Genomic DNA, 17,886 nt, shown 5'->3' on the forward strand with positions numbered 1-17,886 from the left:
ATTCATAAAAGATTTTGCATGTTTGGGGACTTTTTTTAATTGCCAAAAATTAAATAATGTCACAGGGGTGGATAATGAGAAGACAGAGTAAAACTGAATTTTGTGCACACGCAGAGCTATGTATCTATGGGGGACTCAGCAGCTCAGGAGTTCCCTAACTGGAACACTAAATATCTTCCTGCTAGGCACTCAAGCAAATTAAGTCTATTTTCCTATTGAAGAGGCCTGGGTTTTTTTTCAAGAATGGCTTCCAGTTTGGATTCAGAAAACTGTTCCTACTTGCATTGGTATCAACCTCCTCTGCAACCAGAAATAGGCAGTAATACACCTGCGTATGCACATTGACCTTCTATGCAGACGATGTAGCTTTTGTACATTGTCAATGGACAAAAAAAGGCTTGAAGCCATCCAAAAACTGACACTTGGAGGCAGAGGTGCTCACAAGGCTTCGAGAATGAACACAGAGATGGCCAAGAGCAACACTGCTGAGGCTTGCTGGTTTAAAGATGCTTACATCAAGCTTGGCTGTACAGTATTTGTCCACTACCTGAGCAACAACAGACAGAGCTACCATTAGTGCCAGTCAGCCTGGCACCTTTTAAATACCATGCTCAGTAACATAAATACTGACAGCAAACATTCTTAAAAAAAAAAATTATTTTCAGGTGAAACCACTGCTGCAAGTCACCCGCCAAGAGGAAGAAATGCAGGCCAAGGATGAAGAACTACAAAAAACTAAGGAAAGACAACAAAAAGCAGAGAGTGAATTGAAGGAGCTGGAACTGAAACACACACAGGTGATTTACAGCTCTGAGCCTCTGGCAAATGCTAGCTGTTCTTTCACCATTTCTAGAAGTTATTACAATAAAGGTGTCTTTTTTCTTTGTATTCACGATTGTATTCACAGCGATGGTCCAGAACAAAAGTTCAGTGCAGACAAACTCCCAGTTACTTCAGTAGAGGCCTAATGTCCACACAAAAGGCTGTGGTAGAGCTGCCTGCCTGTACACTAGGACTATCTAGTAAAAAGACACTGTGGGGCAATTCACAATCCAAGTCTCAATTTCCTATCCATTTTATTTGCATAGCTTTGTGAAGAGAAGAACCTCCTTCAGGAACAGCTTCAGGCAGAAACTGAACTGTATGCTGAAGCTGAAGAGATGAGAGTCCGTTTAGCTGCTAAGAAACAAGAGCTGGAAGAGATTCTCCATGAGATGGAGGCCAGAATTGAGGAAGAGGAGGAGCGCAGCCAGCAGTTGCAAGCAGAAAAGAAAAAGATGCAACAACAAATGCTGGTAAGGACGCATAAGTGACAAGTACAGACAATAACTTGTATCTCTCAAGAGAAAAAATGGAGACTGGCAAACCTCAGATCCTATGAAAGTGCTTGCTACGCAGCCCCGTGTAGAATATGCGTCTGTGCCAGTGAAGTAAGAACAATCAATTGATGCTCCTTCCTCCAGAGCTCTCTTCTTCCCCATCTCAATTTTAAATAGTATTTGCTCTAAAAAATTATTTTAACAAATCTTTCCTTCTAAATCACCAAGCATTACAGATTGTCTAGTTCTTAATAAAAACAACAAAGTCTACAATATACCCCACATACAGTGACAAATATTAAGCATTTCCTATAATCTAAGCAGTATTTTATTTCCAGAATTCATGTTTTGTGGGTTTCTTTTTCCCCGCTCAAAGGACCTTGAGGAACAGCTGGAAGAAGAAGAAGCTGCAAGGCAGAAACTGCAACTTGAAAAAGTAACAGCAGATGGCAAGATAAAGAAAATGGAAGATGATATTCTCATAATGGAAGATCAGAATAATAAGCTAACCAAGGTAAGCATTGTGGGTCCATTTTCTTACTTTGTGAAAATAGTGCAAGATGAGAGAAAACCTCCTCTTCTGCTAGAAGAACAGGAATACTCTTGACCATATAGTCTCATGGGTGGACAGATTCACCAGACCATCATTCCAGCCTCTATCGAACAAGTTTCTGATGGGTTTTCCATGCTCATTTAAACAATTCAAAATTGTGTAAAACTACTGGGTTTGAGGTCTGTTGTGGTAACAATATCTTCAAGCAAAATACCCACAGCAGTCAAGCACAATCAGTGGAAGACATGTCTTCTTGGCCACAAGCAGATTAAATAATTCTCTTCATTTTCAACTAAATTCAACCAAACTTTATGATTCAAACCAGAAGTAAGCATATATTCCAGTACTTTTCGAAAGGGGATGCTCCTCTGAACTGGGCCCTGTACTTACCAGCCATTAGAGTGAGTACAAGCTTCTAACAGCAGCAGATTAGAGAATATGGAAGGCAGAGACATCACACTCCTCAGCTCCTCTGTAATTGACAAATTGAAATGTATCACTACAACCTCAAGAAATACAGCATAAAAAGACAGTCTCTTGGACATTTTTGGTTGGCAAAGAGTTGATTCACGATCACCAGTGACGGACACTTTTTTTAACAGAAGTATTTTATTTTTCTTAAGGAAAGAAAACTCCTTGAGGAAAGAATAAGCGATCTAACAACAAATCTTGCAGAAGAAGAAGAAAAAGCCAAAAATCTTACAAAGCTGAAAAACAAACATGAATCTATGATTTCAGAACTTGAAGGTAACATGAACAAAAGTGGTTTATATCAGTTTTTTTTGCCTTGGCACACGACAAAAAAACATAAACAGAATCTGGAGAGAACTAAAAAATTTGTGGGGTGTTTTCCAAATTTCTTATGCTGAAGCCATTTCCTGCGTGAGAATCACCAAAACCCGAGGGTGCATAAACCATAGATACCTTTTTTTTTTTTTTAACATACAAAACAGTACATGAGAGAAAATTGGGAAAAAAGTAATCTTTCTTCTAGAGAAAGATAAATAAATGATTCTTTGGGGTGGCTAGAAATAAGTGGTGACAGTCAGGTATTGTGTGTTGCTTCAGAAATGCACTGACTTGTAGTTAAATGTATGGCCTCATTGGAGGCCAGAACATTTTTTTTGCCTAAGTTCAAGATCTGATTAAGGACTCCTTGCGCTAACGCACTAACCAAAATCCTTACATTTTCAGTGCGACTGAAGAAAGAAGAGAAGAGCAGACAAGAACTGGAGAAAATTAAGAGGAAGTTGGAAGGGGAGTCAAGTGATCTACATGAGCAAATCGCAGAGCTCCAGGCACAAATTGCTGAGCTGAAGGCACAACTAGCCAAGAAGGAGGAAGAGCTCCAGGCTGCTCTAGCCAGGTATTCCCTCCTGAATCTGTACCCAGGTTAAAAACCCAATCTGGAACATATGTCTCTCCCCTTCCCAGACACTGAGATGCTGCAGCCATGAATCTCATCTCTCAGTTACATCCTCCCTGCATGCTTTCCCCATTTTCCAAATTTCCTTTTGCGAAAAATAATTATACTTTTGTTTGCGCATAGACACATAATCTTACCTCCAGATATCAATGAAAACTCCTCTTCCCAATGGCATTGTCAGTGCTGTCAAGTAAAGAATGAAATGTAACAACGTACTTCATAGGCAAAAGGCAGAAATTACTTAAGAGTCTGACCTTGATCCATTCCAGAGTCTCAGTGGATTTTCTCTATAAATTTAAGAGGGACAACACTCAACCAAAACTTTTGCTGAATTGGCTGATCAGTGTCTCCAGGCATTGTGTCCTGATAAAAGTACAGCTGCCAGATCCTTTTTGCTTCAGTCCCCCCTCTTTCTTTGTACTTTCTTGCACAAAACCTATAAACCTTTAATCTCTGTGTACTGATTTCCTCAAGGCGAAATTATTTCTTTTTTAATACAGAAAATGAAATACTCTCTTTTCAGGCTTGAAGATGAAACTAGTCAGAAGAACAATGCCCTCAAGAAGATCCGTGAACTGGAATCTCACATCTCTGATCTCCAGGAAGACTTGGAGTCTGAGAGAGCTGCAAGAAACAAAGCAGAAAAACAGAAGAGAGATCTAGGTGAAGAGCTGGAGGCTCTTAAGACAGAGCTTGAGGATACTTTGGATACCACAGCCACCCAGCAAGAGCTCAGGTATGGAGACACAGCACATGGGCCAAAAATAAATGTCACCAAGGTCGGTATAATACTGTCTAGTAACTGTGCAGTAGTGCTATTTTCCCAGTGACTGGAACACTCTTTGCTGCTGCTGCTCCATTTGTGTGTGTTACCTTCCAGAGCAAAGCGTGAACAGGAGGTCACAGTGCTGAAGAGAGCTCTGGAGGAGGAGACTCGAACTCATGAAGCCCAGGTCCAGGAGATGAGGCAAAAGCACACTCAAGCTGTGGAAGAGCTAACAGAGCAGCTGGAACAATTTAAACGGGTAAACAGAAATCCATCTTATTGAAAACTATCCACTAGATAACATGGCTTCCTTTTATAGATCGTCTTTTTTCACTTCATGCTTGTAGGCTAAAGCAAACTTGGATAAGACCAAACAGACACTGGAGAAAGACAACGCTGATCTGGCTAATGAAGTCAGGAGCCTGAATCAGGCCAAACAAGATGTGGAGCACAAAAAGAAGAAGCTGGAAGTACAGCTGCAAGAGTTACAGTCCAAGTACACTGATGGAGAGCGTGTTCGGACAGAACTCAATGAAAAAGTCCATAAGTTACAGGTAGGAAGGAGTTTGACCTTTTGCTGTGACACCTTGGGCTTGAGAAGACCAGTTTATACTGTTCTGTGAGGGTATATCCGGAAGAATCCTGGCCCTGTCTACTTCAGCTGAAATGCTCATTTTTTTGTCATCTGTAGGGTTCCTACCTTGAACTCCTACCTCAATAATTACACAATTAAACAATTACAACCACTCTGTGTCGTGGAATTGAGAGCTTTTAGTCTCACCGTCCCTCTGTATACGCTGCAGTCTATAATGCCACCACTGGTTCAGTGACTGTGCTGCATGTTTTAGAGAGTTTCTTTCTGTTCATCCATTTTTGGGTGGTGGGGAACATTGATAGGAATGTGGCTTCTGGAAATGGATTAAACAGCCATTAAACACACAATACGTGCTCAGAAAAAAATGACAACGAAAGGAGAATTCTCACTTATCTATGATTTAGTGTCAAATAAGAAATAACTAAAGGTAATTTAAAATTTGGTATATGTTCAATGTTCAGCAAGACTAATCAAGCTTATTGTTACCACTTTGTTCATAGCAGCAGTAAGCTTTTCTTTATTATTTTAAGTTAGTGGATAAATAAGAAAATATAATCAAAATGCATCAACTTCTGTCAAACTTCAGAAGAGGCAGGAAAATCCACAAAAATCCCCATTCCCCTTTGGAATTCATTGAAAGGAGTATACCAGTATTGCCTTATGAACATGACTAGGTTTTGATATATAGTAATAAAATACTGAGGTAAACTAGACAAAAGAGGCATTAGACCTTGGCGGTCTTAATACACAGGCCACAAAGATGACATGTGCAGACACTGCAGAGTTTGTGTGTAGGATTTAGTTCCACAGGACTTAAATCCCACATATTGTCCAGAAAACTTATGGCAAAATTGTGGATTCCAGTTAAGCTAGAAACACTGTTGGTACTTGAGGTGACCCAGAAGCATAGGAGCAGATTCAGATCCTGTTCAAAGTTAAGAGTTCAATCTAGAGCAAACTAAAGTTTGGAGGAAGATTTAAGTTGTGCAAAATAACTGAGTTTATTCACTGTGATGTCTCACAGGTTGAGGTTGAAAATGTTACTGGTTTGCTCAATGAAGCAGAAAGCAAGACAATCAAATTGACCAAAGATGTTGCAACCTTAGGATCTCAGCTACAAGATACACAGGTAAACTTGCATCCAGTAACAGCTCACCTACAACATTTACAAAATGCAGTATAAAAAGACCTACACTAATGACTGTATTGCCGATTGATGTGGTGACTGTAGGAGCTGCTTCAGGAAGAAACGCGGCAGAAGCTAAATGTGTCTACTAAGCTTCGCCAGTTGGAGGATGAGAAGAACAGCTTGCAAGAGCAGTTGGACGAAGAAATAGAAGCAAAACAAAATCTGGAGAGACATATTTCAACACTGACAATACAGGTATCAGTGCCATAGCTAAATCACTGGCTCCATCACTGTGAGTTTTGTCAGTAATTCTAGAAGTTTCAGATCTGTAGAACTATCCTGGCACAGCACATGGACCTTCAAGGAACTACTGCTGTTAGCCCAGATGGCGTCAGTGAAGCTCCACAATGGAGCCAGCAGTCTCCCTCTGCTTTAAAGTGTGATCTCTAGGACAGGTACCAATGCAAGGTAGCTCCCAAGACAGTCTTGCACACTAGGCCTGTATGTGCATACTAGGTCTGTGGTCTGCCTCATTATATGAAGGCTAGGTGATGGGTAACTGGTCACTAGCTTCACATGGGTCAAATTAGATAAGATTTCTGGGTCTTGGTTGTCTCCTGGCCATCTTCTCTCCCACACTTTGTTGTCACTGCTATAAAGATTTGTCCTCTGAATTCAAATTTCAGCTGTCTGACTCTAAGAAGAAGCTACAGGAATATTCCAGCACAGTAGAAACCATGGAAGAAGGCAAAAAGAAACTTCAGAAGGAAATTGAAAGTCTCACACAACAGTTTGAGGAAAAGGCTGCTTCTTACGACAAACTGGAAAAAACCAAGAACAGACTCCAGCAGGAGCTGGATGACCTGGTGGTAGACTTAGACAACCAGCGTCAGCTGGTCTCCAACCTGGAGAAGAAACAGAAGAAGTTTGATCAGGTATGGATTTAAGATCCTTCCTTGCTGTGTTATCACCTATCTTCTCTGGAACTCACACACTCCACTAGTTTAGTAAAAGATAAAGCAGGGACAAAAAATAAACCTAAATATAATTACACATACACTGGTTAATTTTGTATTTATATACATTTATCAAAAAGCAGAGATTTTTCTCTGTCATTAACAACTGACAAAACAGTTGCAATAACAAAACCCTATTACTGATGACTCCCTGTATTAACACTACCCTTTTTACAGATGCTAGCTGAAGAGAAAAACATCTCTTCAAAATATGCAGATGAAAGGGACAGAGCAGAAGCTGAAGCTAGAGAAAAAGAAACAAAGGCTTTGTCATTGGCCCGAGCACTTGAAGAAGCTTTGGAAGCCAAAGAAGAACTGGAGAGAACGAACAAAATGTTGAAAGCTGAAATGGAAGATCTTGTTAGCTCCAAAGATGATGTTGGCAAGAATGTAAGTTTTGGGCTTAGAACAATTTCCACAACAGTAACTTGAAATAGCAGCTAACAAACCGATCATTGTTTTCAGTGTGGGAAATTCTCTGTAGCCCACAAATCCATTCAGCAATATCAGATATTTCAGACAGAATTCAAAGGTCATTCTATTTGTGCCCAAACTTTCAGGAGACTTGGCAAAGTAACTGTAAGCCATCTTTATTTTTAACATGACTTCGACCATGAAGAAGATTCTTATTAATTCCTAAGACTGAAAAAACATTGAAGAGATTCTAAGTAATCTACTATTTTATTAAGCAACTTTGAAGTTGTAAACTCTGCAAATCTGATTTTATTAGTTATTTGTTTTACTTTGCCACCACCCTAACATTTACTTGTATAGCTGCAGCAAACTTCCACTGATGCATTGCCAATCACTACTTTTATTATAGTGATATGATAATACTACTTCTAATATTAAATAAACTCAGTTATGATACTTAACTAGATTAAAAAAGAAAGTTGGGATAAAGAGAATCTCAGGTTATTTTAAGACAGATTTGTAAGTGTACAAAAAATGCTAATTTACCATTTTCAGTGCAAATTCATTAATTGTCCACAGTCGATATTTTCAAATGTGGCCTAGTCTGCAGGTAGACTGTGTTTAACTAGAATTATTTTTATTTCTTGTAACAAGTCTATTAAATTCTCATTGTTTGACAGGTCCATGAATTGGAGAAATCTAAACGGATTCTTGAACAGCAAGTAGAAGAGATGAAGACACAATTAGAAGAGCTAGAGGATGAGCTACAGGCTGCTGAAGATGCCAAACTCAGGTTGGAGGTTAATATGCAGGCCCTGAAAGGCCAATTTGAAAGAGATTTACAAGCCAGAGATGAACAGAATGAGGAGAAGAGAAGACAACTACTTAAACAGGTATTATTCCCTATTACTGCCTTAGTAAATATCTAACCAAGCCAGCTGAAAGTCCCCAGCCTCATGCCATTATTAAAAGCACCTTACTATAACGAGAAGAAAACATTCTATTGCCTTGTGCTTGGCAAATAAAACAAAAAAAGTAGGTTATTGTACTAAAAAGGCACAAAACTACATAACAGGTTTTTTCCTGTTTCAGTAGGCGGTGCACAATTGCCAACAGATGTAGCAATTTAACACTCAACCAATATAGTACAAAATATATGAACTGTTATTTCTGACACAGTCAGAAGAACTTTTCCTATGTTCTCAGTGCAAGTGAAAAAAAAGACAGCTTCTAATGTATCTGCCTTCCCAAGGTACACTGAATGGATACAAAAGCATTGGAAATTAAAACAGACAGGACACAGCCTATTTGTATAGTAGTGTTGTGACAGCAAGCACAACTACTGTAGTCATCATCTTGTAATATACGTATTTCCATGAATACAGAACCCACATTGCTGACTCCTTCCAAGAATCTTTAATTTTTGGACAAAATGGAAATGTATTTTAACTGCCAGGGAAATCACAATTAATAGAGATATAGGGAGCCATATACATTATTCAGACATACACAGAGTGTTTAAGAATGCTCAAGGACTTTCCTAGACTTAAGGTGTTTTCTTTAATGATCAGCTCCACGAATATGAAACAGAACTGGAAGATGAGCGGAAGCAACGTGCCCTGGCAGCTGCAGCCAAAAAGAAGCTGGAGATTGACGTTAAAGATCTAGAAAGCCAAGCTGATTCTGCTAATAAAGCTCGGGAAGAAGCCATCAAACAACTTCGCAAATTACAGGTATGTACTCCCACAAATAGAGTTTTTCCCACTGCTGTCTTTTGTACAGCCACAATATGAAAGTTAGGTGACACCTGTGAACTTGATGCCTGAAACACGTGATTGGTTAGAAGGAAAGTTTTAACTAGACTCACAGATTCAAGGATCTGCACTCTAATGCTCAGTTTGAAAGACAATGGAAAACTTCACATGGCAAACCATGAAAACCTTAAATTTCATCATTGCAGAGAGCTTCCAAAATTCTCTGGCCAACACTCATCTGCTATTGACTTACCCATATGAAGGAAAACATAGACTCCCATGTAGAGAAAGGGCTACAGGATAAAATCTATTACAGGGCTTCAATCCTGGCTCTAACACTTGACTCAAAAGCATAGAGGACTGTTCAGAAATCACATTGTCTCTGAATTAGCATTTTCCTATTTATACTGTAAGTCTCCATATCAACTGTTCTGTCATATGCTGACAGCTAAACAACAAAAAGGGATGCATCGGAAAGATTAAGACTGCACATGTACTCAAATATTCAGAGGAAATAAAGACAACAGGCATTACAAAATCCACAGTGTGCAAGTGGAAGCATCGCTTTTCTTGGAATAGCATTTCAGACCTTTCCAACATGTCCTAGATGATCTCTCAAGAAAATATAATTTAAGCAGGCATTAAGACTATGTAAATGCATGTCTTCTATTCTGTCCAAATTTCTTCCTACTGAAACTGTACTAAAGCCAGAAAAAAATAAATCTCTGCTATTCTTTTCACCAAGGCCCAGATGAAGGACTACCAACGAGAGCTGGATGATGCAAGGGCTGCCAGAGAAGAAATATTTGCTACAGCCAGAGAAAATGAGAAGAAAGCAAAGGGCCTGGAAGCAGAGCTCATCCAGCTTCAAGAGGTAAGGTGGGAAACCTAGAGCAGTATGAAGCAGACTACATTACACACGACCTTCAGCAGCAAAACAGAACTGCAATGAAATAATATAATAGCTATCGGGGATGGAAAGCTATAAGCAGTGCCTATAACAAGTTCCACGTGCTCCATGCACTCCACTAAAGTTGTTGGATCTACATCTGAGCATAGCCAGATTAAGTTGAAAAAAAAAAAGTCACCTTGGAGGAAGGTACAGTTCACAAGTCTTAAAGGGAGATGAACTCTATGATCCAACACAAATTGTTTTCAATAGCTACAAATTCCTGAAGTCTTGTTAGTTCTATTACTCTTACATGTATTAAATGGCAATCTTGTGACTAAAACCAATAAAATAGAAACCAGCTGACAGGCTGGATAAAGTATATTTCATTGTACTTCCCTGGGATTTATGATATGACAAGAACTTATTCTGTTAACAAGACAACCCATCTTACACTAGTTTTAGAAAGTTTACAGGCCTGTGTATCATGCTATAGCTGTTTGTCTGAACACTTACTTGCTCATTTCTTTATTATGCTGCCTTTTCCTTTTCTCCTAGGATCTGGCTGCTGCAGAGAGAGCTCGCAAACAAGCAGACCTGGAGAAAGAAGAGATGGCAGAGGAACTTGCAAGCGCTACTTCTGGAAGGTAGGAATAGATTGGATTACTCACAAGGCTGTAAACATGCTGCTGAACGTAAATATGTAAGCATGGCTGCCAAGAGAAGTTATGTTCCTCTCCCAACAGCCATCTGGTCTTGACAACACAACATGCACACATATGACTAGTTTCATTGAAATACCTAGTTTTCTTTTCGAATTATTGCCAGTTCATAGTAGTTTCAGACACATTCAACTGGTCAGAGCCATAACTACACACATTAACTTTAAACTTACAGGACAAGCCTTCAGGATGAGAAACGGCGCCTGGAGGCAAGAATTGCCCAACTGGAGGAAGAGCTAGAAGAGGAGCAAAGCAACATAGAGGCAATGGGTGATCGCATGAGGAAAGCAGTACAGCAGGTAGAGCTCATTTCAGCACCTGTCACTTTCTGTTTGTATGCCAGCAAAAGCTATTTGTGGTTCTGAATAAATATTTGCAGAATTGCCACCCCAAATTGCCACCTGTCATTTCTCTGAAAGCATGCAACACTTTTGACAGCATCCATTCTCACCCTTGCAGGCAGAGCAGCTGAACAATGAGCTGGCCACAGAGCGCTCAACTGCACAGAAGAACGAAAACGCTCGGCAGCAACTGGAGAGGCAGAACAAAGAGCTGAAGAGTAAGCTGCAGGAGATGGAGGGAGCTGTGAAGTCCAAATTCAAAACTACAATTGCTGCTCTGGAGGCCAAAATTGCTTCTCTTGAAGAGCAATTGGAACAGGAAGCCAGGTACTGATCTCCTAGAGGGCACAGCTGTCCATTTATTATTCCAGTTAATGAGACAGAAAGCAAACAAAGGTATACAGGATTTTTGTCATCAGGCTCTCAGTGCCATTAAGGCTTGGTAAAGTGTCTCCCTCACTTAACACTTCTTAGACATATGGCCAGTAACCGGAGTTGTTACAGGTTCTCATTAAGAGCCATTTTGTTGCTGAAGAGTTCTGCTGGTATCAAAGGCAAGGATCCACTCTTCTATGACCCTGCCAGATTAATTGCCATAACACATTGTGCCATTTGCAGGATTATTCCTTGAGGAAATCACCTTGTGTTTTAGAACAGATCTCCTGGAGCACCTCTCATATACAGCAGACACACATATGTGTTTTGATAAGAACATGACCTTTAAGTTTTGCATAGAATCCATCTGTTAAATTCAGTAAGGCCTTTAATATATGGGTCCTTGGTGCCAGTTTCATGAGCAACATGCCTGAGGCAGGTGAAGACTACAGACCATCCACATCAGTAAATGTTGCACTGTCATTTGCAGAGAGAAGCAGGCTGCAGCCAAGACATTGCGCCAGAAGGACAAGAAGCTGAAGGATGCATTGCTGCAGGTGGAAGACGAGAGAAAGCAAGCAGAGCAGTACAAAGAGCAGGTATCAAACTATGTCATGAGGGTCTTAGTCTGGAGCACAGGGATTTTCAGGTTTTACCCTAAGAAAGGAAGATTCCATGTTCTGCCTCAAAGAAATATCCCTCTGGAATGCAGACTGTCTGCTTGGATTCTATGCTGGGAAAGCTATACAGCCCTTTGCTAAAAGACAGGACAGTATAATTCTTCTTCCATGCTCAGTCGAGTGCCAAAACACTAGTCCTTGTCAATCAGTCAGCTGCAACAGTCTGACTGCAGAGTGATATATAGGACTGTGCACAACATTCATATTGGTATATGAATGGAGACGATGAACAAATTTTGTTTGAAAATTTTAGCTTTACCTAAAGCACACCAACCTGCAAGCCAGAAGAGCAGAGGCAGGACTGTGCAGCAAAAGAAACAACAAGGTAGTGTCTGAATACAGTATCTATCATCAAAATGAACTCCCAGAAAGCAAAGTTATTTTTACATTTTTTTAGATTTTGAGCTTCTACCTTTGATTCTGGCCATGTTTCAGTAAAACTCTCAAGAGAAGCATGAAATTAAAATGAGGAATGTGAAGCTATTAGATCTGTTTTGAGTTAAAGCATTACTCTAAAATTTCCCTTTAGGCCGAAAAGGGCAACACACGACTCAAGCAACTGAAAAGGCAGCTGGAGGAGGCTGAGGAAGAGTCTCAGCGTATCAATGCAAACCGCAGGAAGCTGCAGAGAGAGCTGGATGAGGCTACCGAGAGTAACGAAGCCCTGGGCCGTGAGGTTACAGCACTGAAGAGCAAGCTCAGGTAGAGTGCCCTTGTTTGGGACAGCCGTTCCCATTCATTGACAGCCTAAAATTTGGAACTAAACTAGAGAAGTGAAAAAAAAATCCGTTCAAGTAAAGAACAGACACTGATAATGCTTCACAGTTACTCAACTCCTTGTATTAGCTTGGCAGATACAACAGAACGCCGAAGTCAGAAGGTGAAGTGCATTTCATAGACTGCAGCAGTCTCAGGATTTCAGCTGTGAGATGAACAACTGGGAAAACATGGCTCAGGCCTTGCTCTTTTTCTAATCAAAACTCCTGTTGGCTTAAATAGGAACAGAATTAGGCTTGGTTGCTTTTGAAAACACCCCTTATATAATGGCTATATCTACTTGGACAGAAGCAGTTACAAAGGGGTAGAAATGCTTGTGCTTTTCACACTTCCACACATGCACAACTCACACACAATGACCGGAAACAGTCTTAGACAACATCACAGGCAGCAAAAGGCAAAGCACGTTATTAAGGACTCTTATCCAAAAGTCTCTTTGGACTTCACCACAAAGGGATTCAGTGTCATCAGACCAAGGGAAAAATGAAAACATGCCTTTGCATTTTCTTGTTAAAACTGCCCAGGAAAAAGATAAAGCTGTGATCAGTCAGCTACATACCTGAGTGCTCCTGCACTCACTGGGTTTGAAAACATCAACTCACTGAAATAAAGAGGCTGACTTGAATTATAAGTAAAATTGCTCTATCTGCATCATCATACCATAAAACTTTGCTTTCTACCTAATCCCAACACTATTTCAGATGAAAGTAAAGCAACTGCCTAGTTGTGTTCTTGAAGCGGTTTGCCAGTGTGTTTACCAGTAACATGCATGAACTTTCAGATGTGGATTTACTTCAAAGTGAAGAGTTAGGGATGTGGTAGCCTTTTCCATTAGCACCATCTTGGGTGGTGCATGCTCCTGGCTGCTTTACAAAGGAGTGGCTGTGTCCAGCCCTTTTTACATAGAATAGCATAAGACTCATTTTTGTTTTATCTAGATGTAACGTAATTGGCTGTAATGCACTTTGTTTAATTATTTAAAAGTAATCTACCTACCTCTGATCATGACCATGTGCTTAGTATAACTGCCCGGGACTCTTTATCTCTGTTTCAGAGGGACACAGGAACCTTCGCATGACTAAGCAGGTACCATGCCTTCAACTTTGCAGCTAGCTTGTGTTGCACAAATTTCCATTTTCTTTGGCCCAAGTAAAAATTATGTGAGGTTTCTGCAAACTGTGAAGGCTTGGATATCTTGGCATTAATCTGTTTTATCAAAAGAGACAAATATTACAATAATCTAGCTACCATCAGCTGTTCATCAGTGATACATCTTTCTTACAAGTAGGTTATGGACTGATGTAGACTTACCAATGTTGCATTCTCACAAGTTCTACCAACAGAGTACCTAATAAAGTACTCTGATTTTTCTGCATGAAAATTGTCTTTTTTGCACCTCATCTTTGTGCACAGCCACAAAGATTAAAATTTTTCAAATCAAACACACCATTGATTAGTAAAATCAATTAAAAGGACTAATTAATATGAAGTGTCACAGCATGTCATTAGAATTTCACAGCATTTCTTACACACATTGTAATGCTGACTCTAAGGTAAGATCCCATCTAACTCACCTAAGATTTGGGAAGATGTTACTTGCATGTGATTTATCACACACCACACAATCACAGACAAAAGATAAAATCTTGCCTTTCATTACATAGCACTGTGCCTGTATTGCTTACAAAGAGCTATTACTTAGACTTTTAGAGGTATTTTGCAGACATTACATTGCTTGTTTACTGTTATTAAAACATAAAGCACAGACACAGAAGTTAATATTGACACTGTAACCTAGCACAGCTTTGTATTACACTTTACCACATTCTCTGGAGATAGGAGTAATACTTGCTGTTGCAAAAATTAAAGAGCTACTGCCTTGTAATATTTGTATATCTTCTATTTTACATATGCTGGATTTTGCTGTGAATACACAAATATTTAAAGATTATGTCTTGTCCTTGCATGTGCCTTTTAGTCAGCCTAATATTTCCAGTCAGACTGTTATTCAAGCACTACTCCAGTAGCACTTGTTCCAAGGTAGATTAAATATAGAGATACTAAGCAAACACTATTGCTTAAGGCTTGCCTCAACTATACACATTATTATAAAGGTACTAATGCGAATCACCACATGAATATTATCAAACCCGTAAACCTGTTTAAGAGAAACAAATATAAACAAAGTGTTTATCCACAGGGCCAACACCAGTTTAAAGAAGTATTAAGTTTATGCATACTGCAACAGTTTACGTTAATAAGTGGTTACTGTGTGATAGGGAGTTCACTTCTTTGTAGCCAAAACTGTACTGCACAATTTGGTTAGACTCCTGCTGTTACTTCCCACCAGTCCCATGTTCTCTTATAACACTTCAGTGAATTACTGCAGCATAAAGAGTTATCTTACAAACGATTCATGAGAATAATTGAGTCCAGATAGCAGGAGTCCAAGGGGGTAAAGAGTTCTTCCTGGTGAAGACCGAAATCTTTATTGGCAAGAATTAATCAATTTACTGACCTAACTAGAACTTTCTTGTTAAACAGTAATAACAAATATCTGCTATCATAAAATAGTAGACACTCCTGTTACTCTGTCAAGCACATACCAGCGTAGAAATTACATACCCTTGTGTTCAATACATGCATCAGCACCAGAACAACTAAGGTTAAATAACAGCAGATCTTAAAATGAAGCTTTATTATCCAGCTAATTGCTTGCTCACACAAAAGTTTAAGGTCAAAATTGTGGAAAACAGACTATATGTCATATTTCCACCTTGGAAACACAGATTTGTGCCTCTGAAATCAGTTAGTCCAGCCAATGTTCCTACCTGCTTCCCTTGTGTGGAAGACTGAACTTTGGACTTAAATAGCTGCTTCAGAAAGGACAACACCGGCTTAGTCTTTTGCAAGGACAAGACAAGCCTTTAAATATTTATGCACGATTGCTGTACCCAAAAGTGCCGAGTCAGATGTATTTAACACTAAATTAGTAATTTTGGCACAACATTCAGTGATCATTAATTTATTTTATTGCTTATATCTGTGGTCTCAAGCCTTTACAAAGGTTTGCTTAATGAGGGGCAAGTGAGAGGCCATGTTACAAAACTTACGCGTTTTGTAGCACAGTCACAATGGAGGCCAAGAAGAGACAAACCCATCTTCTGTCTCACTTGCTCATACCTCCCAAAAAAATTAACCTTGACAACCAAAGTGTCCCTGCCTTGGGCTGTGGCTATGAAATATACGGGGATGGGAGGGAGATGGGAGAGGAAAAGGGGGTAAATATGGGAAAAAGCATTTTCTGTAAGATCTTCTGCAAGACACTTGCACTGTTAAGTGTCAGCACCAGAGTCACCACACAGTTCCAAAGCAGCAATGGTTTCCTCTCTCCATTGGGAAAGAGATTGGAGCTACTCACAACCTAGGATGCCATACATGTCAAAGCACCTGTGTGCTCTGACCAACACAGCCTTTGCAGAGAGGGACTGTGGGCTCAAAAATGCCTGCCAACATCCGCAGCACTGCTCCAGTCCCAGGTCTCATGGACCTTCAGTAACTGGTGGGTAGGTCAGAAATTTAGCACAAGCGCTCTTGCGCTCTCTCTCCTTGCTCTTCTAAAGGGACAGGAAGGACATTACCTTCCTGTTGCAGGTACAAGCAGCCCCCTTTCCCATTTCTTCCAAGCACAACCAGTTGCAGTCCCCATAGGGGACAACAGTGAAACGAAGGGAAGAGTAGGGGGGGTTGGGGCAGATGACACTACTGAGAGGAGAACTTTAAGTACAAGAACAGGAATCCCACCACAGTCCCAAGCAACTGGGAGTCTCAACCTGTCCACAAATTATTCTTATATGCTACAGAACAGAAAGTTGTATTAGAGACCCACAGCTCTTGGCATTTAAAAACATCAGCCCCACAGGAACTGTTACAAAACTCTATGCTTATTTGTAAGGACTGCAAATGACCTAACACCTGGGTTGTTTTTTTTTTTTTTCTTTTTTTCCCCTCTTACTGCAGGAGGGGAAATGAGCCAGCATCTTTTGCCCCACCCCGCAGATCTGGAGGCAGAAGAGTAATTGAGAATGCAACAGAAGGAGGTGATGAAGAAATGGATGCAAGAGATGGAGATTTCAATGGAACAAAAGCCAGTGAATAAACACGCTTAAAAAATTGCACTGCAGCAAGGGGAGGGAGGACAATATTTAGCACTGTATAAGTCTACTCTTAGTGTCAAGGTCACATACACCCACTCCTCTGACAATGATAAAAGCACAACTGCCTTGTCTTCAATGTATAGGTTGATGTTAAAAGTACGCCAAAACTTATTTTACCATGAAGTGTATTTGAAAAGGTGGAGGTTTTTTTAACAGAGTAATTCACTTTGAGAATCTTCCAGAAAGTGAATTCTAGTAGTTCAGATGATTTAAATCCCAGTGAACTGTAGTTTACACAGGATTTGAGAGACTGTTGCAGGGGGGCAAAAAAAAAAAAAAAAAAGGCACTGGTCAGTTATTCTTTTTTTTAAAACTTTCATTTTGTCTTGAGTATTCGATTAATATAGGGTTTTTTTCCTGGTTACTACACCCCTGATGCACCATTCACAAGGTGGAAGTGCCTTTTTGATCACTTACTGAAAAATAAAATATCATTTGTTCAAATTAAGCCAACTGTTACCGTTTTATATGCACCATGGATGTGCTTACACACTAATAAAAGGCTATAAAAACTACTCCAGTATTCTTGTGTACAGGTGTGACTTGAGTGGAATACAGCATGCTCGAAGGGAACGAGGCATGTAGTAGACCTTCTTTACAACTCAAATACTTTTTAGAAAAGGTCATCTGTAATCATTAGAACAAAAACCTGATTTTCTCCTAAGCAATTGCTTTTGAAGGAATAATAAAAAGCACATACACTGAGCTGAATGCAAAATGACATGAAGTACTTGGGACAGGTTTGATTACCTCATGGACACACAGTGCTAACTGAGGTGCCCTAGGATCTATCCAAGGACTGACAGACGTGACACAAGACCTGCAGGAGACTTGCAGCATTCTGGAACGTGGGCTGTCTTTAGGTAACTGAACCCACCCTTGAAGTCTGTAGGTATAGGGATATTTCCATCTA

The 17,886-nt window shown here is 39.9% G+C and overlaps 1 protein-coding gene across 2 annotated transcripts in view; it reads left to right on the forward strand.

The window, feature by feature from the left end:
• Positions 1-17,237, forward strand: part of MYH11 (myosin heavy chain 11) — a 55,653-nt gene extending 38,416 nt beyond the window's left edge. For both annotated transcript variants that reach the window (XM_009818118.2, XM_059826334.1), the window contains 21 exons: positions 666-797; positions 1,089-1,295; positions 1,696-1,833; positions 2,496-2,619; positions 3,067-3,238; positions 3,822-4,034; positions 4,179-4,323; positions 4,412-4,618; positions 5,684-5,788; positions 5,891-6,043; positions 6,475-6,723; positions 6,982-7,194; positions 7,899-8,111; positions 8,790-8,951; positions 9,718-9,846; positions 10,420-10,508; positions 10,759-10,882; positions 11,043-11,251; positions 11,790-11,898; positions 12,509-12,681; positions 16,777-17,237. In XM_009818118.2, coding sequence (XP_009816420.2) covers positions 666-797; positions 1,089-1,295; positions 1,696-1,833; positions 2,496-2,619; positions 3,067-3,238; positions 3,822-4,034; positions 4,179-4,323; positions 4,412-4,618; positions 5,684-5,788; positions 5,891-6,043; positions 6,475-6,723; positions 6,982-7,194; positions 7,899-8,111; positions 8,790-8,951; positions 9,718-9,846; positions 10,420-10,508; positions 10,759-10,882; positions 11,043-11,251; positions 11,790-11,898; positions 12,509-12,681; positions 16,777-16,915 — 3,405 coding nt within the window. In that variant the 3' untranslated portion in view covers positions 16,916-17,237. The remainder of the gene's footprint in view (positions 1-665; positions 798-1,088; positions 1,296-1,695; positions 1,834-2,495; positions 2,620-3,066; positions 3,239-3,821; positions 4,035-4,178; positions 4,324-4,411; positions 4,619-5,683; positions 5,789-5,890; positions 6,044-6,474; positions 6,724-6,981; positions 7,195-7,898; positions 8,112-8,789; positions 8,952-9,717; positions 9,847-10,419; positions 10,509-10,758; positions 10,883-11,042; positions 11,252-11,789; positions 11,899-12,508; positions 12,682-16,776) is intronic.
• The last annotated feature ends 649 nt before the right edge of the window (positions 17,238-17,886 follow it).

This window comes from Gavia stellata, chromosome 18 (assembly GCF_030936135.1).
Source record: "Gavia stellata isolate bGavSte3 chromosome 18, bGavSte3.hap2, whole genome shotgun sequence".
In the NCBI taxonomy this organism is placed as follows: Eukaryota; Metazoa; Chordata; class Aves; order Gaviiformes; family Gaviidae; genus Gavia; species Gavia stellata.